This window comes from Suncus etruscus, chromosome 15 (genome assembly GCF_024139225.1).
Source record: "Suncus etruscus isolate mSunEtr1 chromosome 15, mSunEtr1.pri.cur, whole genome shotgun sequence".
Classification (NCBI taxonomy): domain Eukaryota; kingdom Metazoa; phylum Chordata; class Mammalia; order Eulipotyphla; family Soricidae; genus Suncus; species Suncus etruscus.
The window spans coordinates 82,872,751-82,885,328 of record NC_064862.1 but is presented as its reverse complement, the minus strand read 5'-3'; the positions used below and the strand labels follow the sequence as shown (position 1 = coordinate 82,885,328).

At 56.4% G+C, this 12,578-nt stretch overlaps 1 protein-coding gene across 1 annotated transcript; it reads left to right on the top strand.

The window, feature by feature from the left end:
* The first annotated feature begins 5,908 nt into the window (after nt 1–5,908).
* On the top strand, nt 5,909–12,343 carry TMEM259 (transmembrane protein 259). The gene is made up of 11 exons (XM_049789048.1): nt 5,909–6,128; nt 9,315–9,587; nt 9,683–9,779; nt 9,863–9,973; nt 10,077–10,199; nt 10,292–10,392; nt 10,707–10,764; nt 10,913–10,996; nt 11,100–11,232; nt 11,473–11,572; nt 11,662–12,343. The coding sequence occupies exons 1-11, from the start codon at nt 5,910–5,912 to the stop codon at nt 12,190–12,192; spliced, it is 1,830 nt and encodes a 609-aa protein (XP_049645005.1). The 5' UTR covers nt 5,909; the 3' UTR covers nt 12,193–12,343.
* Nucleotides 12,344–12,578: the final 235 nt, after the last annotated feature.

The following is a 12,578-nucleotide window of genomic DNA, read 5'->3' as shown; positions in this document are numbered from 1 at the left end:
GCCTAAATACAAAGAGATCCTACCCCTGAAGTTTCCTGGCATAAGACCAGCTCTAGGCCTCAGGAAAGTTATCGTTCGCTCCAAGACATTGTCCGTAGCGCCAACACACTTATCACACAGTCTCTGTTGTCGGTCTCATGTTTCTGTATTAAAGATTCTGGAATCTGCATGTCCTATATTGAAGTCATGATGTGGAGTGCCTTCTCGTTTCACCTCACCATGAAAGGGGAATGCAGGAAGCCCTGTCCTGTAAGCAGGTTGTTGTTGTTAAGTCTTCTCAGTGTTAAGGGAAGTCTCTTTTGAGCAGGACGATGTCTGAGCAGTGGTAGGGTCTTCCGTGGTAGAGGATTGCTTCCAGGTGCTGTTATAGGCAAACCTCACCATAAAGGGGCAATACAGCAAGCCCTGTCCAGTAAGCAGGTCATTGTTCTTGTTGTCTTCTCAGTGTTAAGGGATGTCTCTTTTGAGTAGATCAATGTCAGAGCAGCTGTAGGGTCGTCCCTGGTACAGGAATGCCTCCGGGTGATGTTATATACAACCTTGGATGTTTTGTAAATGTCTTCTGTAGATCAAGGGGTAAATGGAGAATGCCCATTCTTCTGAGGCCTGTGCCAGGTCTTTATGTCAATGTTCAGGGTGTAAGGTCTCATTGCACTACAATATTTGTGTGTTCCCATTTCTATTAGATAAGAACTTATTGGTATGTATAGTATATTCCCATGTTAGTGTGCCTACGCAAACAAGTAATAAAGCCACGTGGTGCTATCAGATATATGGGGGCATAAGAACATTTTCAACAAGACCCATGATTTGGTTCAAACATAAGTATTAAACTGAGGGATTCTTTCACACCAAATTCCATATTGAGCAGTTCACAAAGAGAAGATAAAAAACATGGGGGGGGGGATCATTACTGTATAAGAAAGTATTTAGCAAAAGTTATAGCCGTCAAAGAAAACACCCATAAAATGTTGAAAAGATATGCGTCATTTTTATGCCTTTTAAAATAGTTGGGCACCACTTTGGTCTGTGAATTAGAACTCAACAGTACTTAAGTTAGAAAGGGTAAAAAAGGAGTAATGATGATAGGAGATAAAGAAGTTAAAGAGAAATATGAACTTATGAAGGGGTATGCAAAAGTGCAGAGTACAAAATGGACATTCTGCATACATAAAAACATAATTCAATGATAGTGAGTACTATTAATGTTTCTTGTGAGACTACTATTAATGTTTCTTGTGCCCCCGCGCGATTTTGAGAATGTAGACTGGACAGAGATTACCAGTGCCAGCCAAACCTCCTCCTGCTAGACTCCCGGCTCCCAGGAAGGAGAGATCCTTCAAGAAGCTGGGAGACCAGAAGTTCAGAGCCCCACCCAGACCCTCCCTAAGGAGCCGCATGGATAGTGGGGGAAGGCCTAGGGTACCTTCAAGCTCCACCAAGGGACCCAACTCACCGGCTTGCCCAGGCGTGTGGCCCGGGGAAGCCCTGGAGATCTGGAGCAAGGCGGCAGAGGGGTGCTGGGGTTACCCAAGTCCCGCACCCCCCCTAGGCCTGGCCAAGCAGGCCTCCGGCATGGCGTGGGCTTGCCAAACCTCCTCCTGCTAGACTCCCGGCTCCCAGGAAAGACTAATGCGATTTTTAATTGTGATTATTCAGTAAGCGAATAATTGTGAATACTTTGATATTTGAAGGCCAGCCGCGGGCCACAAAATGTTGTACGGAGGGCCGCAAACGGCCCCACGGGACACGAGTTTGAAACCCCTGCTCTAGTCCCTTTGCTTGTTTTGGGGCCACACCCAGTAATGTTCAGTGTTTATTTCTGGTTCTGCTCAGAAATCACACCTGGTAAGCTCAGGGGATTATATGGGGTGCTGAGGATGTGTTGACACATTGTTAGGTTCCACCTTATTTTACCTAAAACAATGATCACCCTTGGTTCCTTTGTATGTTTGCTTACAATTTGGATTTACCCCAAAATAGAGATTGTCTTACTTGTGGAACTGGCTCAGGATAGCCTGAGCTATCTGTCCTTACTGCCCCATCCAAGGATGGACTCTATAGTCAATTAAAAAAATGGCAATTCTGGCATGCAGCTAGGGCTCCATACTAGGTAGAAGACTGCCAAACTACACATTACATCCTTAGCCTAGTTTGGATTATTCCATGCACGATTTGATTCAGACTCATTCACCTGGGGTTGGAAATACAGTGTGTGGGGTGATTTTACAACACATGCTAGGCAATCACCCTCCCTGCTGTACTATCACTCTGGCCCCCATTTCTCCCTTTGCATTAAGTGATCTGCAAATGATCTGTCATCACAGCAAAACTGTGTGCTTAGGACTCAGAGCAGGTGGGGACTTGCCTTTTACACAGCTGTCCTGGGTTCAATTCCCAGCACCCCACAGGATCCCCAAGCCCTGCCTAGAGTGATGACAGAGTAAAAAATCAGCCCTGAAAACCACCGTGGGTGGCCCCCCAAAAAACAAAACAAATAAATATCATTTGCAATGGGGCTGGAGCAATAACACAGTGGGTAGGTCGTTTACCTTGAGTCAACTCAGGTTCGATTTCTGGCATCCCATATGGTCCAATGAGTCTGCCAGGAATGATTGTTGAGCACAGAACCAGGAATAACCTTTGAGCACCGTTGGATATGGTACCAAGACTAACAAAGTGTGTGCATTTATCGAACACCTGCTGTTTACCAAGCCCTGTGCTGAGCCAAAATTGGGCAGTTGGGTCCTGGGAAAACATCAATTCTCAGAAGGCCTGTTCTGTAGCCAGGGAGCAAAAATCCTGGGATTTGTGAACCTGGCAGGGAGGTCTGGAAATTTCTCACAGCCTCTGGCTCCAGCCCACATTTCTCCGCTGGGAGCCTCCTCCCCACCCCTATCTGTGACCTCTCTTTCCTAGAGGTCCCTCTCTGTCACTACTGAGGAAGCAGTGCCCTCCCAGGTGGGCAGGATATGAGCCTGGCTGACCCTCTTCTGCTGGTCCTCAGTTCTGTAAAGAGAGAGACATGGGGCCTTGAGAGATAGCATCAAAGTAGGGCATTTGCCTTGCATGCTGAAAGACAGTGGTTCGAATCCCAGCATCCCATATGATCCCCTGAGCCTGCTAGGAGCAATTTCTGAGCACAGAGCCATGAGTAATCCCTGAGCGCCGCTGAATATGACCCCCCCAAAAATATAAATAAATGAGAGACATGGATCCTTGGGACCCCAATATTTGGCATAGGCTCCAGAATGCTGGAAGCACTTTGCCACCCAGGAATGCCTGCAAGAGGGGGTTCTCTCAGACCAAGGCAGCATCTGAGTCCTCCAATCCCTTCAAAGATAAAAGAGGCGGGGTGCCAGAGAGATAATTGAGGGGTGAAGGCACTTGCCTCGCTTGTGGCTGACCAGATTTGATCTCTGGTACCACATTTGATCCCTTAGACGTAATCAGGGATAATCTTATGCAGTCAGGGGTGAGCCTGAGCACGATTGAATGTGGTCCCCAAACCTTAACCCAATGGTGAGGGAGGAGTCTGGGGAGATGGTTCATAGGAGGGATAGGGTACATGCTTTGCAGGCAGGAGGTGGGGTTTGCTTCTTGGACACATGGTTCCCTGGCACTGCCAGAAGGGATTCCCAGGCACAGAGCTGAGGGTAAACCCTGAATACCCTAGGTGTGGTTCAAAACAAAATCAGGAACAGAGAGATAGCATAGCAGTAGTAGGGCATTTGCCTTGCATGTGGCCAACCTGGGAGGGACCCAGGTTCGATTCCAGGCATCCCATATGGTCCCCCAGCCTGCCAGGAGCAATTTCTGAGCGCAAAGCCAGGAGTAACCCCTGAACGCCACCAGGTGTGACCCAGAAACAAATCAAAATAATTGCATGCTCTGGGGCCAAGCAATAGGGCACTTGCCTTGCACAAGGCTGACCTAGGATAGACCTGGGTTCAATTCCCAGCATCCCATATGGTCCCCCTGTGCCTGCCAGGAGCGATTTCTGAGCACAGAGCAGGAGTAACTTCTGAGCGCCGCTGCACTGCACACTGTCACCACCGCGTGTGACCCCAAAACAAACAAACAAACAAAACCCCCAAAACAACAAACCCAAAGCCCAGAGCTTTAGGACAACAAGCAGGAACAATTGCGTTGCCCCCAAAACACCAACCAATCAACACATGAGGATGGGAAGAAGTGTGGGATATAGAGGTGTTTGTGAGGTGTTTAGGGTCATGTAGGGTGTCTGCCAAGGGCCACAGGGCCACACCTTGGGTACATGAAGGTCAGGGACTCAGCGTCTGTGGTGCTTCTGGCATCTTCCCATAACCCGGTCCTAAATTCTCAATCTGAACACAGGCCACTAAGGACACCTGGGTGACACCTGGGGTGAGAGGGGGGCTCTAAATAGGGGCAAGACCTTGCCAATGCTGCCCAATGGCAGGTCTCCTTGGGTAGCGGAGAGGCGCCAGTGCTAGATCTGGGTTCTCAGGGTCCCTGAGATGCCAAGAGCATCCCCGTGGACCTAGAGATGGGAGACTGGAGCTATATAAAGGACAAAGGGGAGGGTGTTTGCCTTTCACACAACTGACCCGGGTTCTATCCCCCAGTATTCCATAAGGTTCCCTGAGCCCGATGGGAGTGATTCCTGAGTGAGAGCCAGGAGTAAGCCAGCATGGCTGGGTGTGGCCCCAAAATAAACCTAGAGATGGTTCAAATGGCTGAAGAGTAAACTTTGCAAGCTGGAGACCCGGTCCCATGCCCTGCACTGCACAGGGGTGACCACTGAGCACACAGAATCAGGAGTTGTAATAAATGGCCTCACCAAGGGCCTTGTTTCACCAGCATTTAAGGGAATGTTCTTCAGCAGCAAAAGAAGAATTGGATGCTGGGCACCCTAGAATCTACAATAAAATGACACTTTGACCAATTTCATGGACATCCCCCCATCATGTTTGATTATTGGACTGGACTGCCAGATGAACTCAGAGCACATTTCTTTTTTCTGTCATTTGTTTTTGTTTTTGGGCCACACCAGGTGACACTCAGGGGTTACTCCTGGCTATGTGTTCAGAAATCGCTCCTGGCTTGGGGGACCATATGGGACTCTGGGGAATCGAACCTTGGTCTATCCTAGGTTAGCGCGTGCGAGGCTAACACCCTACCGCATGTGTCACTTGCTCCTACCCCTTAGCACATTTCTGACCGCTCCACTTCCACTGTCCTAGAGAGTTTAAGTAAAGGGTCATGGCTTAGAAAATTCTTGGGGCCCAAGAATATAGCAGTTAGGGCCTTCAATCTCTACCATTCCACAAAGCAAGCCCCCACTCCCTCAGGCCTGTCAGGAGTGATCTCTGGGGAAACAGAATAAGCCTGGTGTGCCTCCCCAAAAAGAAGGGGCCAGAGAGATGGCATGGAGGTAAGGCCTATGCTTTGCATGCAGAAGGTCGGTGATTTGAATCCCAGCATCTCATATGGTCCCCCAACCTGCCAGGAGCGATTTCTGAGCATAGAGCCAGGAGTAAACCCTGAGCGCTGCCGGGTGTGACCCCAAAAGCAAAACAAAATAACAACAACAACAACAAATCTGATTGATTCCTACCACCAATCGCAGGCGTTGGGCGGGGCGCATATGCAAATAAAGTGGGCGGGGCGCCCGCCGATGACGCGCGAGGCCTCTAGGCCGGACCGGCGCCGCATCCCAGCGTTCCCCGCGGCGCGCGTGCGCAGGGCCGCTCTGGCCGGCCGGGACTCGCTGGCGCCGAGGCCGCGGCGGACGCGGAGGCGGAAGATGGCGGCCGCGGGCTTCGCGCGTCCGTAGGAGCCGGAGCTGCGGCGGCGAGCACAGCCCATGGCAGCGGGGCGGCGCCCTCGGGGACCCTCGGGCCGTTAAGGGGGCGACGCCGGGCGGCATGTCGGAGCACGCGGCGCCCGGGGCCCCAGGCCCTGGGCCCAACGGCGGCGGGGCCGTCCCCGCGCGCGGGCCCCGCACCCCCAACCTGAACCCCAACCCGCTCATCAACGTGCGCGACCGGCTGTTCCACGCGCTGTTTTTCAAGATGGCTGTCACCTACTCGCGCCTCTTCCCACCCGCCTTCCGCCGCCTCTTCGAGTTCTTCGTGTTGCTCAAGGTGACCCGACCCCTGACCTTTGACCTCTGACCCCGGCCCCCAGCGACCGGGGTCCCCTCCACCTCTGACTCGGGGGGCCCCGATGATGGTACCCGGGCGCGAGTCCCTCCCACCTGCGGAGGCCGCCCGAGCCAATGGGGATCATCCGTCCACTTCTGGGGTCTGCGACCGACCCCCGAGACCCCCCACTTTCCCCAGACCCCCTGCAGAAGCCCCGAGACACGCAGTGCCCTCCGCAGTGCCCTCCGTGGCTCCTGACCCCGATTTCTTCATGTACTCTCACCCCTGTTCCCGGATCCCCATCTCCACGGGATCAGGGCCCCACCCCTCTCTTGGCTCAACTCCGGGTCTAATGCAAGCTTCAGACAGTTTCCCCCACTCTTCTGAACCCCATTCCTGTTGTGTGGGGCTTGAGGGCATCACGGGCAGATTCCAGACACGCCCCTCCCTGACCACCCACTGCGAAAACTTGGTGACAATTCCTTCACTTGGGTCCCCCATTTCTGTACCCTGCATACCTCCTTCTTGGCCTGAACCCACTCCAGGGCTCCCTCTTAGGAACCTTCCTAGAACATGTGACCTAGCCGAGGTCACCCCACTGTGCTGCAGCTGCAAAGTCGGTGCTCCCTGTGTCCAGTTTCACGGGGGAGGGGGTTAGGGGAGAGGAAGTCTTCCCAGTAGGCATGTCCGAGGGGTTTTGGCCTGGTTCCCAGGAAGCAGATGTCTACTCCTTTTTGAGGAGTTAAGAGAAGGGAAAGGCGAGGGGGGTTCAGAGTTCCCCAGTGAAGGGGGCAGGTGGCTGTTTCTGTTTCAGAAAGTGCCAGGGTGGCTCTGTCCTTGCCTAGTTGTGGAGTGTGGGGAATGGGGTCACACTACTGGACAGTCTGACTTGGGTGTAAATACCTCTCCTCTGGGGAAGTTTCCGCTTCCTTGGACCATCCTGAGGTGGGCTGAGTGTCTGTCTCTCCAGGTACGGAGATTGTTGGGCTTGTTTCTTGGGTGCTCAGAGGAGCTGGGAGCTCCTGTTACTTCGAGTGGGAATGCAACCCACAGTATCCTTCCCTGGACAGCTGGTGTGGCCACCTGGGCTCAGCCTTGCCAAGGGCTCCCCATCCTGTATGGGATAGCTCTGGGTGCTGGCCTTGGTGGGTCTCCTGTGCCTGCCCCACCCCTGAGCTCTGGATGAACCCCAAGGCCCTGAGTTAAGCTTTAGAGGGAGCGTAGTGGGGGTCTGAGGCTGCTGTGAGTTCCAGAAAGCTCTGCCCTTTGCTTCCTGCCCGCCCCACTTCTCTCCTATCTGCAGACTCAGGGCCCCTGTCTGGTTTCCGCAGATTCTCCTCCCGATATTCTCAGGGGCCCAGGGTCCAGTGCAGTGGCAGGAGCCCTTGAGAAGGGCCAGTTTTTGTCGCATTGGCGGGCAGCCGCCGCCTGTGGACTCTACACTCTGGGTCCTGTGGCACTGTCACCCCTGGGCGACCTCCCTGGCACCTTGACCAGTGCGGAGACTGGGAGCCATGTGTGCCTGTGGAGGGATGCAGTGAGAAGATACAGGCACCTCTCAGGATCACTCCTTTTAGGGGCGGGGGGAACTTCAGCTGAACAGACTGCAAAGCTGTGGGGGTTTTGTTGGGAGCTCAGGCCCACGGGGGGGAACCTGTGGCTTGGTCAGACATGGAAGGTCCTCAGAGAACTGGAACAGGGTCTATGTGCCCTTGACTGCTGCCAGGCTTGCTCTTGTGGCCACTGATAGGTTGGAAGGGGCAGATGGGCAGAAATCTGATGAGGAAACTGAGGCCCTCATTGCAGGATAGAACTCACCCTTCTCTACAAGGCCTGCCTGCCTGCCTGGTGAGGGCCACCGGCCATGGAACCTGGACTCTCCACCCTTTTGCCCTTCAGGATGAGACCCTCACACCAACTGGGCTACCCGTAGCCCATCTGCTGAACTATCTGGCCTTGGGAGGGGGACCCCCCCACACACACACATCAGCACTCCTGATGGCTTGACACACTTGAGGCTATTGCAGAGTAGCTAGTCCTGGGCATGGATCCTGCTAGGCAATGGGCCTCACTGCATTCCAAGGGGCTGTCTGAGCCTGGGTGGGGCCTACAGATCTGTTTCTACTTAGATCTTGGCTCCTCCCACCCACCCCCAAGCACTTTGTTCTGCAAACAGGAAATAGAGTTTAGGGAACCTGAGAAGACTGGAGGTAACTCAGATTAGGGATTTGTAGGTGTGGGCCTTGGTGGTAGCTGTGGTTGGAGAAGCTGCCAATCTCTACAGGAAAAGCTAGATCTAGGCACTTACCTAGCTCCCTGTGGGGGGACCCCCTCATCACAGCTCTGTTGGCCTGGGCAGGATGGAGGCTGGCAGTTTGTTGTCCTAACCTGGCTAAGCCCTAGGAACTCCCAGAATGCTCTTGAATTTGCACGGTTCGGCATCGACCCTGCATGTTTCCAAGCAGCCCTGAAAGGGTTGCAGTTGTCTAGGGGCTGTGAGGGTGTTTGGCCCTGACTGCATCAGGTAGGCCGAGGGGAGCTATGTGCTCATGTGTCAGAGTCCCCCCTGGCTGGCTCATGCTGGGAGGTGAGAGCTCAGCAAAAAAAAAGGTAAAAAAGGTGGATTCAGCAAGTCCAGGCTGTGTCTGTGACACTTGATGGGACATCTCGAGAAAGTGATTGACTGGGGCTCAGGGAGGGAGGGGGGCTATAAGCATACATGATTTGAAGTGGCCCATTCCACACACAGCAGTGATTCCGTGCTGTGGGTTGGTCCTGTAGGAATCTCAGCTGCCCCAATTTTTTTAATTTAGTTTTTGGGCCACACCCGGTGGTGTTCAGGGATTACTCCTGGCTCTATGTTCAGATATCACTTGGCAGGCTCAGGGGACCCAATGGGGTTCCAGGGATCAAATCCCGGTTGGCCATGGGCAAGGCAAGCTCCCTATCCACTGTCCTGTCTCTCTGGCCCCAGTTGCCCCCATTTTTTGGGAAGTTGGAAGGTCCTTGGCTGGGACCCTGCCAGCCACTTGGGGCCCTGGGCTTGCCTGGCCGGCAGAGAAAGCTGTTTTTAGCTGCTGAGGTCAGGGGCGTCCTGAGGACAGCTGAGCCCATGGCATCCCAGCTCCAGGGTGCAGGGGGGTGGGGGGGCATGGGGCGGGCCCTCATTACCCACTCCTCCCACAGGCCTTGTTCGTGCTCTTTGTGCTGGCCTACATCCACATCGTCTTCTCCCGCTCGCCCGTCAACTGCCTGGAGCATGTGCGGGAGCAGTGGCCCCGAGAGGGTGTCCTGCGTGTGGAGGTGCGCCCCAACTCCAGCCGCGCACCAGTCTTCCTGCAGTTCTGTGATGGCACTGCCCGCACTAGCTTCCCTGGGCTGACCGTGGAGCCGGGCCTGGAGCTGGAAGATGAGGAGGAGGAGCTCACAGTGGAGATGTTTGCCAACAGCTCCTTCAAGGTGCGCCCCTTTGGGATATGGGAATGCCTAGCCTGAGGTCAAAGGTTATGACCTGTGCCCACAGCTGCTGACCCTGTCCCCCACTCCCTTGCTAGCTGGAGCTGGACATTGAGCCTAAAGTCTTTCCCCTGCCTGGGGAGGCCGATGCCAACGACAGCCAGGACTTCTCTTTCACCGAGACGCCCAGCAAAGGTGTGTGCCTGAAGAGGCCTCCCTCTCCCCCCCACCTTAGACCTGGGGCCCCCCTGCTGAGCAGTCTGACCCTCCACCTGCAGTGTGGCCACAGGACGAGTATATCGTGGAGTACTCGCTGGAGTACGGCTTCCTCCGCCTCTCGCAGGCCACCCGGCAGCGTCTCAGCATCCCCGTCATGGTGGTCACGCTGGGTGAGTCTCAGCAGCAGGAGGGGAGGGGGGGCAGGCTTTAGGCCCAGAACATGGGGCGCCCCTGCCAACTCTTGCCGCCACCCCACCACGGGCCTGCTTGTAGACCCCACCCGGGACCAGTGCTTCGGGGACCGCTTCAGCCGCCTGCTGCTGGCCGAGTTCCTGGGCTACGACGACATTCTTATGTCCAGTGTGAAGGGCCTGGCTGAGAACGAGGAGAGCAAGGGTATGCCCCCTGCCACCAAATCCCGGGGCAGGGTTGGCCCAGCCGGGCTACGCTCCGAGGGTGCTCACCCCACACCTCCCCAATCCCTCCAGGCTTCCTGCGGAACGTGGTGTCTGGGGAGCACTACCGCTTCGTAAGCATGTGGATGGCGCGCACCTCCTACTTGGCCGCCTTCGTTATCATGGTCATCTTTGTGAGTGGGAAGGGCAGGGAGGGAGGCCCCGCCCACCTCACACCCCATCACATCAGCTAGGCTCTGTTCTCCACCCCGCCTCCAGCCTTCCATCCCACCCAATCAGCACACTGCTTTGCCTTCTGTCTAGCCTTCAGCCTCTCCTCCTGTCCACTAAGTATCCTGCCCTGTCCCTATAGTGCCCTTTCCGGTACCGCCCTCCCCACCCAGTTTCCTACCTATTCAGGTTCCTCTGCTCCCTGTCTCACCCCACCCACAGCACCCTCTACCCTGTTCCCCCCTCCCAGCGCCCCACCTCACCCTGTTTCTTGCAGACCCTGAGCGTGTCCATGCTACTGCGCTACTCCCACCACCAGATCTTCGTCTTCATTGGTGAGTTTCCCCTCCGGCCCGCGTGGGGGGAAGGCAAGGGTCTCCCCACCCACTTCCTGGACCCCCAGGCCCCCTGCCCGCCCCTCCCCACCCTGGCGCTTGGCACCGCCATCGGTCTGCCCGCCCGCCTGCCACCCTCTGCCCGCAGTGGACCTGCTGCAGATGCTGGAGATGAACATGGCCATCGCCTTCCCTGCAGCGCCCCTGCTGACTGTCATCCTGGCTCTCGTTGGTGAGGCCCCTGCCTGCCCGCCTGCCTGCCTGCCTGTGCCCCCTGCCCCGCTTGCCCCGGGCCTTGCCTCTACACCAGCCCTCGGCCCTGTGCCTGCCTGCAGGGATGGAGGCCATCATGTCTGAGTTCTTCAACGACACCACCACGGCCTTCTACATCATCCTCATCGTGTGGCTGGCCGACCAGTACGATGCCATCTGCTGCCACACCAACACCAGCAAGAGGCACTGGCTGCGGTGAGAGGAGTTGGGGGGTGGCCCCGGGCACAGTGGGCATTAGCAGGGCCTGAGGGATCTGCATCCCTGACAGGGTGCTTGGGGAGACCAGGCAGGGCTCCCTGCAGGCCCCTTTCCTGTTTGTGGGGTGCCCCATCAGAATGCAGCTCCTCGTGGGCCCCAGGGATGCTGGCATATGCACTCGGGCCAGGCACATACATTCCTGGCTCATGCCCTGACCTGGCCCGTGTCTCGGCACAGCTTTTTCTACCTGTACCACTTCGCCTTCTATGCGTACCATTACCGCTTCAACGGGCAGTATAGCAGCCTGGCCCTGCTCACCTCCTGGCTCTTCACCCAGGTAAGCATGCCAGACCCGGGCTTGGCCAGGTAGGGTTCTACTGGCTCCTGGCCCTGACGCTGGCTTCGCCTGCCACCCCACCCCTCCAGCATTCCATGCTCTATTTCTTCCACCACTACGAGCTGCCAGCCATCCTGCAGCAGCTGCGCATCCAGGAGATGCTGCTCCAGGCGCCCCCGCTGGGTCCAGGGCCCGCCACCGCCCTGCCCGATGACCTAAACAACAACAGTGGGGCCCCGGCCTCCAGCCCCAACCTCGGGCAGCCATCTGCCCTGGGCCCAGGTGCTGGTGGGGGTCCAGGGACCCTGGCGGAGGCCCCTAGTTCCCTGGTGGCAGCAGCAGCTTCGGTGGCAGCAGCGGCCAGCGGTGACCTAGGCTGGATGGCGGAGACGGCAGCCATCATCACAGACGCCTCCTTTCTGTCTGGCCTGAGTGCCTCCCTCCTGGACCGGCGAGGGGCCACCGCCCTGAACCCTACAGGAGGGCTCCCTCGTGCGCCCCCAGACAGTGTCCCCAGTGATTCTCCGGCACTTGACACTGTGCCCCCAGCTGCTGGGGTGAGTGCACCCAGACCAACAGCTCTGACCCCGGCAGATGCCCCTTCGGAGATGGGGTCCTGAGACAGCCCAGAGTCGAACCCCCAGCCACCTGTGTTTGGCCACGGGGCACCTGCAGGGTGGGGAAGTTATCCCCTATTGGCTCCGGGACTCGGGAGCCCACAGGGATACCAGGTGGGCTGGGGGAAGTGGCATCTCCCCCCATCTGGGGGGGTCTGCCTGCACCTGTTCCTGATCACCCCCAATCAGTTGGTGCAGAGGCATCGGGTAAGAGCCTGGCAGGAAGGCTGGTAGGGTTGTCTCCGTGGGAGGTTCTAGAAGGCTTGGTGAAGCCGACTGGGCTGCCCCCAGTTGCAGAGCCGGGCGAGCCCGAGCAAGTTGAATCCCCGGCCGGGCCCCCAAAGCTTCCCGGCCAGCTCGGCTGGTGCTCCTTCCGCGTGCGCAGTGCC

Coding starts and splice junctions, on each gene's coding strand:
- TMEM259 (XM_049789048.1), top strand. CDS start 5,910: ATGTCGGAGCACGCGGCGCCCGGGGCCCCAGGCCCTGGGCCCAACGGC. Junction 10,765..10,912: donor CCAGATCTTCGTCTTCATTG/GTGAGTTTCCCC, acceptor CTCTGCCCGCAG/TGGACCTGCTGCAGATGCTG. Junction 10,997..11,099: donor TGTCATCCTGGCTCTCGTTG/GTGAGGCCCCTG, acceptor GCCTGCCTGCAG/GGATGGAGGCCATCATGTCT.